The sequence below is a fragment of the Ictalurus furcatus genome, chromosome 17, assembly GCF_023375685.1.
Source record: "Ictalurus furcatus strain D&B chromosome 17, Billie_1.0, whole genome shotgun sequence".
NCBI classification, from domain to species: domain Eukaryota; kingdom Metazoa; phylum Chordata; class Actinopteri; order Siluriformes; family Ictaluridae; genus Ictalurus; species Ictalurus furcatus.
Window position 1 is genome coordinate 25,908,059 of NC_071271.1, and position 20,001 is coordinate 25,928,059.

A 20,001-nucleotide genomic window follows, 5' to 3' on the forward strand; every position below is an offset into this window, starting at 1 on the left:
TATACACTACACACTACAGTATACACTATACTATACACTACACTACACACTACAGTATATACTATAAACTATACTATGCACTACAGTATATACTATACACTACACTGTACTATACACTACAGTATATACTATACATTATACACTACAGTATACACTATACACTACACTATACACTACAGTAAACCATTCAGTTGTCTTTAAAACGTAACCGAGGCATGGTTGCTGGTACCAGACGAGCCGGTTTGAGTATTTCAGAAATCTCCGGGGATTTTCACACAGCAGTCTGTAGAGTTTACATCAAGTGGTACGAAAAACAAAAAAACATTGAGTGAGCGACAGTTCTGTTGGTGGAAACGCCTAGTTGATGAGAGGATCAGAGGAGAACTAGCAGACTGGTCTGGTACCAACAACCACGCCTCGGTTAGAGATCAGACCTGTTCTTTGTTCTGATGTTTGATGTGAACGTTAACTCAAGCCCTGGACCTGTATCTGTATGATTTTACACATTCTGATGCTGCCACATGATTGGCTGATACAGGTGTTCCTAATAAAGGATAAAGATAAAATGTCCATGTTTTATTTACATCACAAAGGTCTTTTACCTCAAGTACATTCGATCGGTTCCTCATTCTGATAATCATGTTTACTCTGTGACGTAAACGGCATCCAGAGCTGCAGCAGTTCATCCAGTGGTGTGATTTTTCCTAGCTTGCGTTTTCCTCTAATCACTGCCATCGATTAGCATCACCTCGCTCTAGCGTACTGTACAGATTTCTAAACCGCACTAATCAGATGAGCTGCTTTCTTTCCCCCGTAACAACGGAACAATATGTTAGAGAGAAAGCGTGTGAGGATCCAGGTTCCAGCGTCGGCCCACGTGCCTCCTGCAGCCCGCTTTCTGCAGCCGAGGTGTTGCTACTCTTGGCTAACGAGAGCATGTGCTAATTTGAGGCTTTGAGGCGTCATGTGAGACGGTTTTAACACCACTGCAGATGTAGACACAAAACACACACACACACACGAGTAAGCAAAATTTACTTTTTTTATTATAACCTTTTGAATGATTTGCCACATTTCTTTTGACATATTTTTTCAAAACACGTAGCTGCTCAAAACAGGAAGTGTTCTTAGCATTGGCATTAGCTAGCAGGCAATGTAGCCCTTCTTCGTTCTATTGTGACGAAATGGCCCCGCCCACATGTCACGTGAGCATGCGCTAGCTTGTAGTTTTTCGGTGAGAGTAACGGTGATGTCGGCAGGCTGTATCGGCTCGTCTACCTCTTTCTTTTCTTTTCCGTTTGTGTTTGTCTACTGTTTATGCTTGACAAGTTAGCTAGCTAAAATTATATTTTATTTTTATATTAGCCAGCATCTCTAGCAAACTATCTCAGCAGTTGTTAGACTATATTGTAAGAGCGATTGCAAACTCGTTCAAATGGGGCTACCATTATGTAATAAAAGCTAGCTAGGTTCACTAGCTAACTGTTGTATTATTCAAACTAACAGGCAAGCTTGTTGGCAAATTAGCAAATATTAGGCTGTTTAAAATTGTATTTAAATGAACCTCACCACTAACTAGTTAGCAAGCTAGCACAGATTAAGCGACGTATCATATTGTTTGATTAAACCGCTAGCGGAGGTTGTTTGCAGGCTAGCTAACATTTAACATTCAGAGTAATGTAGTGCTTGACTTGTGTAGAAAGTAATTTGGGGAAAAATCGAATTGAAGGCGTGTACTCATTCTTGCTAGGGTATCACCACGGCAACAGCTATCATTCTACCCACAAGACTCTTTTAAGCGCTGATCTTCATCCCACCTTCACCACGGCCATTTTATTCCCGTCGTAGCACTGCACCTTTTGTTGTGAATGGGTGTGTGTGTGTGTGTGTGTGTGTGTGTGTGTGTGTGTGTGTGTGTGTGTGTGTGTGTGTAGTTGTGTATTTTTAGCCTGGTGTGTCATACTCTGATCCTGAATGCTCGATTATCTCATCCTCCTGTAAACCACTGGACGGATAGAATAACCACAGAAATGAATGTGCCTTGAAACGGCTGCTGAAATGATGAAGCGTGATGCTCCGGGTCTGAGCAGCTCCGCCGTCTGTTACTACGCCATCGTGTTCCAGCGATTCATTCATGCAGAGAAATTATTATAAAGAACTGAGCCGGGGGCCGAGAACAAAAACCACCTTGTCGGGAAACCGTGTCCCACAGCAGATTCACGCAGTGTTAGCACGCTAGTGGTTAATTGGGTCAGCGTTCAAATTGGGTTCTTTCTTTTCCTGCAGGTTTCTTTTGTCTTTAACGATTATGGTTCTGCCGAAGAGGAGGAGGTGATGATGATGATGATAATGATTAGTGCTGGATTTTCCTACAGGCCCAAGAAAATTAAAAGCGTTAATTATAGGTCAGACTGAATCACCGCATGTCAATATATAACCAAAGAGAAGATCTCGCCAATGTTCCATCTGGATCTCACCAAATCACAAGAGCAGTTCATCCCAAGCCTTTCTGAGATCTTCTGCACATGGAAGGTTGATTGGTGGTCTGTGAGCATCTGAAGCATCTCCTCAAAAAAAAAAAAACCCTTCCTTGATTGTTCTTAATGCCATGACTCTCATCCAAGCGCTCTACGCACAATTCCCAGTACCTTTTATACTTGAGGTCCTCTTTGGGAAAGAAGCTTGCATCGTCTGGAACAACATCTGGAGATCAGTCATCTCGTCAGGGTGGTTGACGAGATGGTTTGACGTTCATGTCATCATGAATGCCCATATCAACCACCTTCTTGTTGGGACATACCGATCTCCTCCTTGTGGAGACCGTTCGCTTTATGTTGGTTTGGTTCGCTCTCTTTCCCTTCAGGATGGTTTTCTGTTTGCATCATTCGGAAAAGAGTCGGGATGGTTTGGATCATCTGGAACAACTGCGTTGGCCTCCTAGTTAGGATGGTTCACTGTTCACATTGAGACAGCCATTTTGTTGTCGTTGTTGGGCCAGTTCACTAGTATGGGTCGGATATTGGGACAGTTGATGGCTGTTTTATGGACAGCTAACAGTTTATCATCATGCAAATACCTGCAATTTGGTCTCACTCCTGTTGTTCTGTTGTAGGCATCACTCCCACACAAACCGAGAGTCCGCAGCCGCTGGAGGAGAAAGGCGACGCAGAAGGTAACCCTGAACCAGTCAACACCTGAGAAACACACAGGTGAGGTTTTACACCAGAACACACATTTTCCTCTGTTCTGAGATCCAGCATGTACTGAATAGGAAGCTGGAACATGCCTTGTTAACTCTTTACGCTCTCTTTAAAAGAGAACATATTTAAAGAAAACCAAAACAAAAAAAGATCAGTAGACAATGGAATTAGGTTCTTGGTTGTGTTTTGGTTGATGTCACCAGAGCAGGAGCTGATGGAAACGCGCACGAGCGTTTACATTCGGATTTACTTAACTGAAAATGACGTGGTGTTCCGTGCGCGTGTGAGAGAAGGTGCGCGTGTGAGAGAAGGTGCCGTTCTGTAAAGAAGTCTTGGGGTTACCTGCGGGAAGGAGTTGATGATTGCAGGAACAGTGCTCTCTGTGTCATTTCCTGTGCAGTCTGGAAAGTTCTCTTTGATCTGTTCTCAAAAGCCGAGATGAAACGCTCCCTAAACAGTCGTTCGAGCAGCAAGTCTGTTTAACGTCTTCAGTAATCATCTTATTATCGGTACTAGGACTGGGGCAAGAAACCCCTCAGGACTGCAGTTTTACCAGCAGGAAGAATAAAGGAATGCTGGAAGGACCGGATGCGCTTCAGTACGATACGATTTAGAACTGGTTTAATATGACGGATTGATGCAGTATTGCGCAAACGTCTCTTAGGCGAAAGTTTTAGCTTTAAAGCCTTGTGAAGGAGGCGTGGCCTTCATCAAGCCTTGTGAAGGAGGCGTGGCCTTCATCAAGCCTAGAGTATTGTTAACTCGTCCACACTTTCCTCACCGAGACTGATGGGTACAGGAGCCACGCCTCTTTCAACAGTAGAAGGGCCCTGCCCCCTTCACTTGGACTGACATTTACAGAGGCCACACCTCCTTCACTGAGACCGAGAGAAGCCTCCGCCTCCTTCATTGTGACTTATAGGAACTGTGGCCACGCCTTCTTGACTAGGACAGGCTAGCACAGAGGCCACACCTCTTTCAATGTCACTTATTGCCACAAAGACCATGTCTTCTTCACTGGGACTGTCACAGAGACCACACCTTTTTCACTAAAACTAACATGGACAGAGCCCACATCTCCTTCACTGAGACAAACAGGCCACGCCTCTTTCACAGGGACAAACTGCTACAAAGGCCACATCTCCTTCACTGACGGTCAAAACTAATGAATTGATTAAACAGTAAATCTTTACGTTATACAGACCGCTGTAATACAGTTGCTGTGATTTAAAACAAAATGAGAACTGTATCAGATCTGGAACTCTGAGCGGCTCATTTGCGCTTGCTTATTTGGCTTTTCCTCAGCTGGTTGTTGCCAAACAGGACCCCGGCTATGTAATAACGAGGTGCGTCTGCTCCTAACAGAAACCTCCGGTAATAAAGCAACCCTTCCTGCTTTTTGCGTAATAGCCGTCTACTTTGGGGGAAACTATAACCTGCAGGCTGCTGACAACAAACCCTTCAGCACGGCTCGGAGCGAGAGCAGCAGCGAGGCAAGACTGCAGCAGAAATGTGAGACAGATGCGTAAAGCTTTATTTGGTTTCTCTTCAGGAGGTGTACCGAGGGAGCATTACGACACTGTGTGTGTGTGTGTGTGTGTGTGTGTGTGTATTTTGGATCTCTCTAAGGAGGCTTTGGAGAACTGGATATGGCGTCCTGCTCCGAATCTCCATAATTAAAACCAGCACTGACTTTGCACCCGATGTGGGTTACGGTTCTGTCCAAACGTTCGGCGAATTTCCAGAAAAAAGAGAACGTGTGCGGTCGTGTTTCCATCAGCTGCTGACGATTCTGAAGAAGAGCAACAAGATGATAGCGTCCTGAGGCTCCGGGCCAAACGCTTGTCCAAATCCGAAGCCGAAACACGTCTGCGTGATCTGACGACGAACGAAGAGAACCTTCTCAAACAACTTGAACCACAAAAATACACAAGTATTAAAAATGAAAAATGATTTTCCGTATTTAAAAACGCCACTAATGACCTCCTTCCTGCTTTAGTGGTCAATAAACAACATCTTTTTATTTAGGTTTACGTTTATATATGGGATTCAGTCTGCATTGCGCTACGTTCCTGCATGCTTGAGAAGAATTTGCTGCAATCACTACCAAAAATAAAATGTAAACGGATTGCTAAGCAATATTTATATTTGCATAGACACACATCTCTGAGTCAAATTTACCGCTGGATCACTTTGACATAAATAAACATAAATAAATAAAACAGTTTTCATCGGTATACAATCAAGATGACTAAAACGTGCAGCCTTGCGATCGTGATTTGAGTATTACAGGGCTACGGAGTACTTGTGCGTTAGCTTGATGCTAGCATGAACGAGCTGGATTCTACTACTGCTGTTAGCTGGATGCATATGCTAGGCTAGCTGGGTGCTAATCTAAACAAGTGGCTGTTCCTGACGTTTCCATGACTAGCGTCTGCAGCAGAACTCCATCATCCGGCCGAACAGCTGTTCACAAGCGTGCTGGGAAAGCGGTCCGTCTGCTGGCCGAGGCGTTTGGTTTAATTACATGATGAAATCCGCCGTATGCTCAGCTGCGAGATCCCAAACATCGCAGCGGAACGTTACACTGCTGCCGTGTGTATCAGGACCAATATAATCAACTACAATTAATACTTTACTGTAAAAGAAAAAACCCACAGAGTTAAATTACAAACACTGAAGCAAAATAAATTATTAAAAATCATGTCAAAAAGCTGTAATACACTGCAAAAATTAAAACTAAGATGCATCGAAAAGAGAAAAATCACTTACAATTTACCTCAGGATCGGTGAAGTATCCATCTATCAAAAAGTATGTGCTCGTTTTCTGTAATCTTGCATCACATATCAGCTGTTTGTTTCACAGGTTTATTATTTCACACGTTACCTGAAAATACATCGTCCAAAATGATAACATGGCTAATAACAAAGCTAATCACGGCTAATCGGGTCTAACGACAAAAAAAAAAAAAACGGCTGTTGTCGAGTAGTATTGCTAATAATTACCTGATAACAAATGTTAATAAACGCATGGGTAATTGGGGGGGGGGGGGACTTTGGCTATTCATAAAATGCGGCTAATCGTAGCGGCTAATAATGACACGGTTATTAACGATTAATGAAGGCATGTATGTTGATTCATAACTGAGCTAATAATAACATGGCTAATGATAAATGATGATAACTATGCTAATTATGAAGACTGGGTCTAGCTAATAACAACCCAGACACCGATCATTAACTCGGCTATTGACGGTTCCTAGCATGATGCTAATAAAATGCCGAATTATGCTACCTCTCAGCGTTGGCAGAAAACCGGGCGAGGCTGTGCCTGTTTGTGTAACAGGATCATACACCAGTGATGAGAAACTGGGTCACGGCGCGACACTGGAAACCTGCAGCATGCGATTACTGCGTCGTCTTCATCAATACACACGTCCTCCATTTCACACGTCTGAAAAGAGAGGAAAACAAAACACCTCGCGTCCACCATGTAGTGTTAAATTGACTGTTTAAATAAATCTGACCGTATTTATAATCCCAACTGTCAAGCAGGGGTAAAACACTAGCTCTGGAAGATTAGCATTAGCAGCCGAGTCTCTTCATGTGGGGTTAAATAATTTTAAAAAATTTTAATCAAAAGTTAGCAAGATGTTTCCTGTCTTTTCTGAAAGACTGTCGCTGCTTTAAGTAGAAGATCTCACCCCAAAATGCTAATATGGCTAATAACTGTTTAACGATAACCTCATTAATGTGGCTAATAATAATAATAATAATAATAATAGCTACTACATCCGAGGCTGTGAATAACACTACACACACACACACACACACACACACACACACACACACACACACACACACAAACACAAATCAGACTTAGCCTTGTGAGGTAAAAATGGAGGAGTATTAAAGCTGCTAGATTTAGCAGTGTGAGAAGTTATTAGCAGATGAGCATCTGGTCCAATATGATAAAGAGATTTTAGCTGAAACTCGATCTGGTCTTTGTTTTATACACAAAGCGTAAAGTGATACACACTGTGGGACTGAATATCTTTTGGAAGTGTGTGTGTGTGAGAGAGAGAGAGGATGAAAAGCTGAGCTGTGGAGAAGTGAAGCCACAAAATTGACCTTTTTGTTCTTTCTAATACGCTTTTCAGTCACACTCTTTGTCTTGCACTGCTAACAGCGGCTAGTCACACTGCTAACAGCAAAAGTGTTCAAAAATGGATCAAAAATATTTGATCCATTTTTCTATAATATTAGCTATATGTTAAAGTCCGAGCTACTGAGGCTCCACGTCAGGATTTAGCAAACATGCTAACTAACGCTAGCTTTCTGCTGCTGTGTAAACATGCACACTGAGAGAGTGATTTTGGAGGGAAAATGTTCATCTGTCAATGATCTGTGTCTCTCATCTCATCTGTCTGTGTCTCAGTCTGGGTTCCCTGTCCTGTCAGACTGTCTCTGTCGCTCTTCTTCTCACCTCCCATCTGTCTCCCCTCTCATATCTGTCTGTCTCCCTTCCTGACTGTCTCTGCTTCATTTCTGTCTGTCTCTCACTCCTGTCTGTCTGTCTCTGTCTGTCTCTCACTCCTGTTTCTCCCCACCTGTTGCTCTGCCTGTCTGCCTCTGTCTTTCTGTAATGTCTCTCTTTTTGTCTTCTCTTTCTATCTTTCTGTCTGTCTGTATAAAACTGTTCAGATGTCTATCTTTACACCTTTTTTTTTCCTCGCCTGCTTATACTCCACTCGTTACCCGCATGACCTTTGACACCAGCACATTTGTATACTAGGATTTTTTTTCTGTCTTGGCATGGCGATGTGCTGAAGCGGGAAAATTCCCTCGCTAACATCTGTCTCCAATTTCTGTTATTATACGACGTGTGAACGTTTACGGTGTTTCTCTTGAAGTGTCTCGTAGCGGCTGGGAAATGCAGCCTGGACTCTGGGACGCGGCGTTTATTATATGAGGAGGTTATGGGTTATGAAACATGGAAAATACACACACACACACACACACACACACACACACAACTCTTAAGTTCTAACTCCAGTGACGTTCATAAGACTTGCAGTGATGCTTAAATTGTTTTCCTTGATATTGTTTACATGTATAGACAAGTATTTATTTTAGAGCACGAAGAGAGGACCAGCCGAACAACCTCACACCACTGAGTGTGTGAGTGTGTGAGTGTGTGAGGATACCTGTGGGAATTTGGTCTGTCTCTCGGAGTCTGTATGAAAGAGATGAGCGGGTGTTTGGCTCAGAGCCCGATGCTGGATCAGCTCACTGTTCTGGAGGGGGGAGGGGAAGTGTGTAAGGAGGATTAAAACCAGGCCTGTGTGTGTGTGTGTGTGTGTGTGTGTGTGTGTGTGATTATGGTCATTACTGTGTCCATGACCCTGGGTTTTAGCCTTGTCTCTGCTTTCTAATTACGTCGGGTCCCAGAGGCTCGTAGCTCGTGTAACTGTTTACAGCCGTGGCTCTGAAACTCTAATAACGCAGCACAGGCCCTGACGGGAAACCCGAAACCCTGAACGTTCTCTCTGCACTTCATGATGATGCTTCAGTTACTCGTACAGTCTGAGTAACCATCACTCTCAGAATAATTATTAAAAACAATTTTAAACTAGTCAGTCCCTCCTGTAACAGTTTTACACCAACAAAATGTTCTGCCCAAATCCTCTAAACTCGCAGGTTCTCTGAGTCGGAACCGACCCAGTTTTACCCGTCAACTGATGTGGGGCATTTTGTCGCCATGACAACGTTAATTGAAAGTAACCAGAATTGCTCGTGTTGTCATGCCGGCAAAATGTCTGTTTCTGTTTGTATTCATGCCAGAAATGTTCAACAAAATAAAAAAGCTTGCTAGTAGTCATTGCACTATCCGTATGGTCACGCTAGCAGGTGATGAACTGCTCGTGTCTCTTGTGGGCGTGGCCAGCAGTTATGTTTATACACTGCACGTATACGTTTATCAGTTGTATAAATAACACGCTTGGCTTTGTGCTAGCTTTGTATCTCAAGTTAGATTAGCAAAGCGAGCTAGCTGTACTAGCTACGTATGCTCACCAGAGGCACTAACGATCTCCGCTACTTCCTTTCCAAGCTTCGTTTTTCTTCCTAACATCTCTACGTACGTTTAACGAGCGGTCGTATACAACAGGACAAGACGAAACCACAGATATAAGTCGCTCTTCCATTTTTCTGCGTTTAACAGTGAACAGATTAGTCTGAGGAATTGTTCAAGCTAGCTGTGTTTTTTTTTGGGTTTTTTTGTGTGTGGTGTTTTTTTTTTTTTTAATTTATTTTTTTATTTTTATTTTTTTTAACGTTTATCTAGCTAAATATTTTAAACAAATGAGGCAGGACTAACAGATGAGATTCACAGCTAGAAATCCTCAGACCCCGAGAGAGGAACGAGTGCTTCGTATCCCCCAGCTGAAATAAACTGTTTAATACCGCAACCTAAAAATAACCCTACATTTTTACTTCATATTTATATTCAGTCGTAAAGTAGAATCCTTATCTCATGGAATAATAAATAAATAAATAATCCCGAGCAGATCTTTGTGCTGATGAAAGGTCTGAGCTCTCGTCCTCTTCTCCTCTGATCACCCTGTTGATGGTTTTTCATTTTCTCCACGGCCGTATGATTGAAAACTTCATAAACACGCCATAAAGAAGAACCTCGTGCCATAAAAATGCTTTGTCACAGTAATTTCCGGCCACAAAGACAAACACACACACACACACACACACACACACACACACACACACACACTCTGTCCTCTTTCATCCTGCCGCTGTGATTTTATTTACAACCCTGTGATATTTTTTTTTATTATTTCCCCTATTTTTTTATTTATTTATTTATTTATTTTATCTTTTCTCGTCCGCTGCTCGTCAGCCCTGGAGGTTCTTGGCATGGACCCGAGTGCTCTCTCACATTGTGGTACTGCTGACTCAGCTTTTTCTTTTTTTTTCTTTTTTCATGCACAAGGGTAACGCATGAGGTGAAGGAAACGATAGAGCAGGAAACGGTGAAGGATAAACGTTTTCGCAAACCTCTAACTTAAAAAGCTGGGCTTTTGTTTTGTTTTTTTTGTGGGGGTGGTGGGGGGTGAGGTGGGTGGTTGTTTACTTTAATAAGACATGATTATCATATTGTTAACGTGTGAAAGAAGGAAGGAAAACGTGAGGACAAAATCGCAACTCTCAACTTTGGAAAAACAATGTAACTATTTCAGACAAATTTATAAAAAGCCATAATATTAAGTAGCTAGCACTTGCGGGTTTGTTTTAATTTGCTCCACAAAAGAAAAAATTGTCAACTAAATTACCCTCGAGTGGCCCACCTAGGCCCACCCAGCTCAGAAGAATAGTCTAGAAATGACGCGACTCATGCCCTTGCAGGATTCTAATGATTATTATGCTAATAGGATTTATTTTAATTGAACATTTTATAACTCACTTTGGTGCTTTTTGATTCTTTGAACTACGCTTTAAAGTGAATCAGATGTTACGAGGTTTGATTCGTCAGAAATAAATAGTGCAAAGCGAGTTGAATTAAACAGATTATAAAGATTATAAATTCCTCTAATTGCCTGTTGGTGATTGGGCTTCGTGTTGTGATGTCACATGCTCCTTTAATCTGATTGGTCCTTTTATGTTTCAGGTCTAACAAAAGGAGCATCCAAAAGGAGGAGGCTTCCCAGCTGCCTGCACGTCTACACCCAGTCTGCATCCCGTACGTGCGCTGGATCTGTTTATTTATCATCGGGGGGGGAGGAGGCTGATCGATCTTGGAGCATGAAGCCCAGCTGCTGAGACGGCGCTCACACACACTCCGCTTACCCGGCTGGATGTGTGTGTCCCTTGCCGGAGTCCAGAGCCGAAAACACCACGGCGGCCTCCCGGAGCCCAGCGGAGATGCCCACCGAGACGCTGCCGCCAGATAGCAAGGCGTTGGGCGCTGGTGGCGCCGTGGCATCGGCCGTACCCCTCCGAATCCTGAACAAAGGTCCCGAATACTTCAGACGAGCGACCGAACCCAACCCAAAGCGCCTGAGTGCTGTGGAGCGACTTGAGGCTGACAAAGCCAAGTACGTCAAGAGCCAGGAGGTGATCAACGCAAAGCAGGAACCGGTGAAGCCGCAGGTGCTTGCAAAACGGAGCCCGGGGGTGAGTTCGGCTCTCAAAGCCTCGAATAATAATGCCAAGTCAGACACCTGCGCCAGCACCAAGCGTGAAAATCTCAACCTGGAGATCCTGAAGAACCTGCTCAACAGCTCGTCTTCAGCAGAAGGACCTGCTAAAAGCTCGGTTGCCAGGAGCTGGGCGCCAGAATCCGGGCATCGTTCCTTTCCGGAGTCCCTAAATGTCCCAGCTGCGGCCTTTCAGGGCCGGAAAAGCCCCCAGAACCTGAACCTTAGCCGTGGACTTATGGAGAACCACGGGGCCGAGGGCGATCGTTTACCGCTCCATGCCTCTCAGAGCTCCTCGGACATCCGGCGGTTGTGTAACGGGAAGCCGTTCCGTTCGGGACGCAGCAGCAGCAGCAGCTCGGCTCCTCCGCTGCCCCCAAAACCAAGCGCAAAGGCTTTAGGAATCTCTGACAACACAAAATGTCCAGCTGAAACAGAAAGAGAAGCTCGCCGGCCCTCGCTGCATCGCTCCAAATCGGACTTGAGCGACCGCTTGGCTCGGTCCGGCGCAGACGCCGAGAGGTTCTTCAACTACTGCGGCCTGGAACCGGACGAGCTCGAGGGTTTCGTCGAAGGCTTTGGTCGCGCCAGCTCCGACATTGTATCACTGAACTTCCGTAGCGCCAGCATGATCAGCTCGGACTGCGGCCGCTCGCGGCACACCGACGACAACGACGACCTTTCCAACGAGGACGAGGACGAGGAGGAGCGAGTCCCCTACGGGATCTCTGCTGTGGAGCGCAACGCTCGCGTCATCAAGTGGCTCTATAGCATCAAGCAGGCGCGAGAATCTCAGAAAGTCTCGCACGTTTGAGGTTTTGAACAAGCCTCTCGCGTGTCTCACTTCTGACTTGGTATTTCGATGAACAAGTGCACTGTCTTCATCTTGAAGGACTGACTGGCGAAACAAAGCCGTTTTGTTTTTCTTTATAGGTTTACAGCTTTTTTTCTTTTTCTTTTTTCTAAGTTGCTTTCCAGGTCTTCAGATTCTGCATGACTTCTTCACACAAATCACGAATACCCACGGCCTCCGGCTTGTCGCGTGTCCGTTAAAAGAACAACTCCAGTTCTGAGTGGGCTTATTGTTCTGTTCTTTCTGCCTCTGTATGTCAGCTATCTTTGTTTTCCGTCTCTGTTTGGGCGCACTGAGCCAGGAAGCCATACGGGAATGAATGCAGAGCATCAGTGTCTTTTAGATGTCTTTCCTTCTTTAGTTTTCTCTCTTTGCTTGTTTTTTTTTTGTTTTTTTTTTTTAAACGTGTGTATATCTGTGTGTGTGTGTGTGTGTGTGTGTGTGTGTGTGTGTTTGAGTGTTTGAGAATCAGTGTTGCAGAAGCATGTCTGACCCAGAAAACGACTTCTTTTTTTACAAAAAAATTATAATAATGGCTTCCATTAAGATGATTACGCACCACATCGTGTAGTTCCTTCTATTTAGTTTGTCGTCCATAACGCTCTCGTTACGATGCTACTTATTGTTTTGATCAGTGTAAATTCTGTAAGATTATGTATATAATTTTCAATTTCTTGTCAAAGAAAATCATAAAGTAAAACAAACACAAAAAAATCAAAACCCAATCCCTGGTCTTGTGTGATGAAGATCCTGCTATGCCGTTACATCCCCTAGCTCTCGCTTTGGTCTTTTTTTTGGGGGGGGGGGGCGTTCGCATTGCCAGTCTGTATCCATGATCAACTCTGTACATCCCTGCTCTTATAACAACATTAAATGTTAGGTATGTTCCACCTGGAGTTGTTCCTTAAAGATTTGTTTCCGTTAGTTATTTTGAATTATTTCAATAAATGGCTAATTGGCCATATCTTTTGCCATCAGTCACATTTGTGCAATGGTATTTTTATTATTATTATTATTATTTTCTTTTTAATGATTTCCCTGTAAATGAAAACTCCAATATAGTTTTCATCACACAAGTGATAAACGGCTGAAATAACGCTGACCGACCTCCGAGAGCTTTCATTCCTAGCTCACGACTGAACACACCGACGGACAAACAGAATTGTACTACAGTTTTGAGCTGCAGTGTGTGTGTGTGTGTGTATATATGTGTGTGTATATATGTGTGTGTGTATATGTATGTATGTATGTATGTATGTATGTATGTATGTATGTGTATATATATATATATATATATATATATATATATATATATATATATATATATATATATATATATATATAAAATATATATATATAAAATATAAAAAATATAAAATCTCAGATTTGTAGTGGTTTCCACATCTCTGCATGTCGCTGTATCAGGAAAAAAAAATAGATGCTTTTCAGTTTTTACAAGTTAATTTATTCAACTAATTAAAAAAATAAACCCGTACTGTATCCTCTATGGGGTGCATGGTGACTTAGTGGTTAGCACGTTCGCTTCACACCTCCAGGGTCGGGGGTTCGATTCCCACCGTGGCCCTGTGTGTGTGGAGTTTGCATGTTCTCCCCGTGCTGCGGGGGTTTCCTCCGGGTACTCCGGTTTCCTCCCCCAGTCCAAAGACATGCATGGTAGGCTGATTGGCATGTCTAAAGTGTATGAATGGGTGTGTGAGTGTGTATGTGATTGTGCCCTGCAATGGACTGGCACCTTATCCAGGGTGTACCCCGCCTTGTGCCCCATGCTCCCTGGGATAGGCTCCAGGTTCCCCGTGACCCTGAAAAGGATAAAGCGGTATAGTAGATGGATGGATGGATGGATGGATGTATCCTCTGTGATGTGTGTAGTTTACCAGATGGCAAACTTCATGAATCGGAAACATGAAAAAACCAAAACATTTCTTTAAAGAAAAATGAACCAGGTTCAACCCTGTCGCGCACTACACTGGTGTTCCGCTCCACCGGCAGAATGGAAATCGATTTATCGGACATTTTCAAGCAGAATGAACAAATAAATGATTTTATCAGCACGAGTCTGGTATAAGATGAATCCGGATGCTGTTGGGTTTCTGTGTGTAGAGTATCATGACTCTGTGTTTGTAGGAGGATGGGGAATAGGAGAGCAGACAATTCATACGTCTCCACGGTAACACTGGGACAGAGAGAAAACTGACAGCACAATGAAAGCTTTTTTTGGAAGTAAAACAGCGTATATAACTGCCACGATCAAATTATAATATTTAAACCTAGTAGGCTTGGTAAAAAAAAGATAATAATAATTCTTAAAGCCCTGAGTGTCTACTTTTCATACGAGACAATAACCATTACCGTGTTGTGTGACATCACAAATACATACAATGCTGGATATGGGCATGCCAAAAACAGGTGGAAATGCAATTTATTGGCCGTTTATGTCCGATAGAGGAATGGGAAGTGGGTGGGAAAACACTCCACTCATCAGCAGCCGACTGAACCCGTGTGTTCTCCCAGAAACTACCAATAAAGGAATGAGAAACTGGTTTGTCCCTGGTATATTTGCGATAAGAAAATTAGAACTAGTTAAATTCAGGATTCGTGCTAATGGCTAATTTCTGAAGGTGTAAAATGTGCTTAAGGAAACAATTTGACGGATTTTTTTTTTTTCTTTTTTACATACTGAATAGAAAGATGGAACGATGACTGATGTGTTTTCTTGTATTAAATGAATCTCACTTAAAGGTCAGAGATCTCAGATTTTCCATCAGATTAAGCTCTAAGGCTTTTCGTTTTTTTAAAACCCATCTTTACCGAGGGGCCAATAATTCTGTAAATTTGCTCAATTTTATGCAAAATAAGTTGTCATACGACGATGATTTAGATTCAGTGACCAATGGTAGTTCAGGATGGATCAGACATTAGTAAAGCAATTCGTTCATATGAGTGCATTCCTATAAATGAGTTGTTTTTATAGATGCTGCGTGATGGGAGTTCATCTTTTTTGAGCGCTAGCATCATTAGCTAGCTTCTAACGTTAGTCCAGCTAGTTGCAGAACACTTAACTCAGGTGGTTGGCTAACTTTAGGACAAAACACTAAAAAGGTAAGACTGATTATCTGTGGAGATTTGTACGCTTAACTCCAAGCTGAGTCACGTTAGCTTGTTGCCTAGCTAACAGTACAGCAGTGATGTAAAACCCAGCGTAAACGCATGACTAAGCAGTTACGTGTTTGTGTTTAACCGCGTTAGCCACAGTAGCTGTTTCTTACTGTTTCCAACATAGCAGATTTTACTAATCACGCACATTTTGAGAACTGCGTTCGGTCAGCTTGAGTGAGTAAAGCGTAGACGTAAGGATCCTAATCAGGAAGCCTAGCGGTGGCCCCGGGATCGTAAATAGGAAATCATAAACGCTCGCACGACGATCAGCTTCTTCACTCGTACTCGTTCTCTAAGCGCTTCGTTTTGCTCTCTTTTGAATCAAACTTGCGTGTGATTTTAAATTGGCGTGGTCCAGTCTCCATCTTGGACCGAAGCACGTGGAAGGAAAAGCTGTAAAACGTGTAAAAATGGCAGTAACAGCAGCGGTAATACGTCACACATCTCTAATCTAACGATAAGTAAGAGTACCTGTCCATAGGCTGATAGAACGAGGCTGTGAGCTTCAGAGTCAGTTTATCCTTTAATTCATTACAAATGAACTCTTTCATGCACACTGTCCACACCAACGTGAGAGAAATATAAGATGTAAAATCATCTCCAAATCTCCCGAGTCCGTTATCATAGATGAACAGACACTTCTGTAGCTCTCTAGACTATCTGTCTTTCTCAAACTTCGCTAAAGTTCTTCATAGAATTTATATAAATAACAAAGAAATTAATGCATGAGATGTTTTTGTGTTCGCCTCCAACTGAACATCTTAGCTTTTTTTTTTTAAATTAGTTTTTTGTTTGTTTTAAATAGTATAGGGGTATGGGGTTTATTTTTACTTTATTATTTTTATTTTTGCCTGTTTACGTCATACAACAGTCCCAAACGGTATAAATTGAATATACTCAGAAATGCTATTTTTCTTTAAAAAAAAAAAAAAATCAATAAAATAAAAATTGTCCTCATTTCAAATTTTAGATGATATTTTGGACATTTGATCAATGTGCGATTTTATTTTACAGTCCGTTTACTTTATAACGTTCGATATTTAGACAGAATCCAAATTCATGCTGTTTTAAGTAAAAACTCATCTGGATCTGCATTAAAAATGGTCTGTTTTTAATTTGTCTGTTGACTTGCCGTAGCTGCGGATCATATAAACTCTGATATCGTGATTTGAGTCGGTGTCTCGTTCACACCACAGACATCTACTTTTATTTAATGTTTGAGCTCTAACGGCATTAAGCGCTAAAGAGTCAACGATTCAGTCACGCTAACTCAGTAATCAAATAAACGAAGCCTTCGAGTAAGTTTCAGGATTCTCCAAAAGAACAAACGTCTAAGAAACAATGTTCGGGCTGGATGGAACGACGGCAACGGAGATAAAACGGAAATAAACAGAGGAGGTTGTTAAAAACAGGATTAGAACAAAGCCTATAGCGTATCTCCAGCCTGTCGATCTGCTCTCCACCTGAATAAACGTGTAATTCCTCCTTTCTCTAGCAGAACATGGAGGTCTGTTGGAGTCTGGCCACACTGTTTTCTTTTCTTTTCTTTTTTTTTTCTTCACTGCATGCATTCTCAGGGCTACAGGAAATGACCTAATTCGTCACAAATGTTTGGAAAAGCTCGGCCTCGGCAGTGGAGGCCCCACGCTGCCTGAAATCTCGACTCGCATCTGTAACAGGAGGTCACGTGTTTAACACGTCCAGCCCTCGTGTAATCGGAGTAAATCCGAAATCGGAATCCGTACGCAAGCTGAGCTGATTTACGAACGCGTGTACGACTTTGTGTGTAACGTAACGTGAATCCGGTCATCGTAGAAGCATCGCTGGAGAGGAAGTTTGAGACGATCCAGAATAAACGTCTCGCATCTTTTATCACTTAAATCTCTGTCTGGATCTGAACAGCAACAGCTTGGATTTTAAGCAGGTCGTTGAAAGAAGTCCAAACTCCGCCGTCTCCTCGTTAAGGAGTTTTAGCTTTCGTTCATGTTCATAAACATCTTCACCCAACAGTTTTCTGCTGCAGGAAGCCATCAGATTGCAAGGTCTTCTGGGTGTGTATATGTATATATATATGTGTGTGTATATATATATATATATATATATATATATATATATATATATATATATATATATATATATATATATATATAAAAAATATATTCTTACTGACAGTCGTGATACTCCTGGGATTCCAGCGATCCTGACCCCTTCTGCTCTCCAGTCCTGTCCGATCCATCATGGTGCCCCACTTCTGGTTGGAGTTCTCATCACCTGAATCCCACTCGCTGCTGCTGAGGATGGCCTCCAACATGAACAGCCTAAAGATCACCATGAGATTTCTGAGGATGATACCACACAGAATCCATCAACATGGCCGTGGATGTTCTTCCTCGGATCGCCAGAGAACTGTCTCTTAAGAACATTTTACACTCAAGTCTCCATCACTGAACATTTAATAACTTCAGTTCGATACACTAGACTAGTAACTACAACTCATTCAGAATTCAGTTCCTGCTTTACACAACTGCACTTTCTGACTATATAGTATACAGTTATAGAAGCGTAATGATTTGTAATCGCACTATCCGGTGACACCCAGATGAGGATGGGTCCCCTTTTGAGTCTGGTTCCTCTCAAGGTTTCTTCCTCATATATTAGTTGATGTATTTAAAAATGTATATCTGGAATGTATATATATTTCTGTGAAAAGCTGCTTTTATTAAAAGCGCTATACAAATACACATTTATTTTAAATTGATTAGCTAAAGTCTTGACATGTGATCTATGCTACAAGGTGAATTGTTTAATAAATTTAAAAAATTAAGAAGCACTGGACAAGTTGAGTTCTGTAACAGAAGTAACTGTTACTGCGAGTCTTCCAATCAAAAAGGAAAAAAAAAAGTCTTATCTGAAAAAAGACAAATCTTTGGAGTTGACAAATCCAAAAGTTCACTATTTAAGTCTACAGACAGATATTTGTAGTTAAAATGTTACCATGGTGATGTTGTCGCTGTTATCCATAGTATAATGGTAGCAATCTCCCATTTATCTCCAAGATCCTGGAAAAGGTTGTAGCACAGCAGCTCGTACCTACAGCGCTGGTTAAAGTGGTAAATGACCGAATACTGGCCTCTGATCAGGGTTGTGTCTCCTTGCTCGTGTTGCTTATGATACTATCGATCATACTAATAATTTAAATTGTTTTTATGTTGGTGTTTTTTTTATCTATATGTGAAATGAATTAACTCCGCCTACTTTAACTAAGCTCAAAGCTGTTTGTTCAGTTTTCCTCATTGATTATTGGCACCATTGCAAAAGATGTTTTTTTTTTTTGTTTGTTTTGTTTTTTTTAAGGTTATAAAAATTTTTCTTGGCTTCATGAAAACATGAGAGAAATCGTACCTATTCACAGAGAATTCAAATAAAAACTTTTTAAAAATTTATTTTTAACAAAATCATTACTTAGAAATTCTTCTCATCAAATTGTAACAACTAGGGGTTAGTTCCCATTTAGTTATTTAATTTAATTTTATTTTATATTTACATCACCTAGTAGTAATCCACGACTTCCTGTCTCATTGGGGTATAATCATGAAATTCCCTCAGATTAGACAAGATATACTTTTTACCCATGTTTACCAAGGGTGCCAATAATTCTGGAGCTGACACTTAATGTGTTTTATTACTTTCTCTGTACCTGCTCTCTGTTGCCCCTTTTGTCCCACAGGACTGGACTGTCACGGTCAGGTTTATTGATCACATTCGTTCAGGACGACCTCGCTGCGTCTTTAATGTCACGTGTTTAAGACTGCGTGTGGCTAAATATTCCCCGCATCGATCGAGGACGACATTCTGACCCGGTGTGTGTTCTGAACATTTTATATATATATATATATATATGGATTCGCTTAAGTCTTAATTTAGGTTAATTGTGAAATAAATAATCCCCATTATACGCACCACAGCGTTGTTGAATTCTGGATTGTGATTGGTCAGAAGGTGTTGATTAGTTTTCTATAACAGCAGCTTCGTATCACAGGTTTATATTAACGCTTGTTCCAATACGTTATCGTTTCTATAGTAACAGCTCGTTCACAGGGACGTGTACTCATTCATATGGTGAAGTTTTCTGTAACAAAATGTTTAGGTAACACATACGGAAGGAGTCTCCAGTGTCAGCGCTGTGTAACAGTCAGAGGTAAAGATTCAGGACAGAGGCGTTTACGGTTAGCGGTTTACAGCGTTAGCGGTTTCTCGCTAACACGACAAGCTGCGATTTTTTCTGGTCTTATTAACTGTAAGAGTTGCCGTGGTGTAAGAGGAATAAAACACGCAGGAAAATATTCAGCTTCGGAGCGGTGACAGTAAGTCTGCTTCATCACACCAGTATTTTACTGTAACAGCGACACACGGAGGGTTTTATTCCTTATTTGGGAATATATTCCCGCCGTCTCTGGTGCGAGATTCGTCGGTCTGGTTGTCCTGATACGATCGTATCGTGTGTGATATTACAACTCGCATCAACACTTCAGCAATTCTGCATTGCTTTCATTCCCAGCGT

At 42.0% G+C, this 20,001-nt stretch overlaps 1 protein-coding gene across 5 annotated transcripts in view; it reads left to right on the plus strand.

The window, feature by feature from the left end:
* Positions 1 to 13,437, plus strand: part of fam110b (family with sequence similarity 110 member B) — a 35,670-nt gene extending 22,233 nt beyond the window's left edge. For 3 of the 5 annotated variants that reach the window (XM_053646821.1, XM_053646823.1, XM_053646822.1), the window contains 2 exons: positions 3,113 to 3,209; positions 10,882 to 13,437. In XM_053646821.1, coding sequence (XP_053502796.1) covers positions 11,136 to 12,224 — 1,089 coding nt within the window. In that variant the 5' untranslated portion in view covers positions 3,113 to 3,209; positions 10,882 to 11,135 and the 3' untranslated portion in view covers positions 12,225 to 13,437. Of the gene's footprint in view, positions 1 to 214; positions 1,024 to 3,112; positions 4,713 to 4,829; positions 5,494 to 10,881 lie in introns of those variants that run through there. The other 2 variants (XM_053646824.1, XR_008388247.1) reach the window with 2 other exon arrangements.
* The last annotated feature ends 6,564 nt before the right edge of the window (positions 13,438 to 20,001 follow it).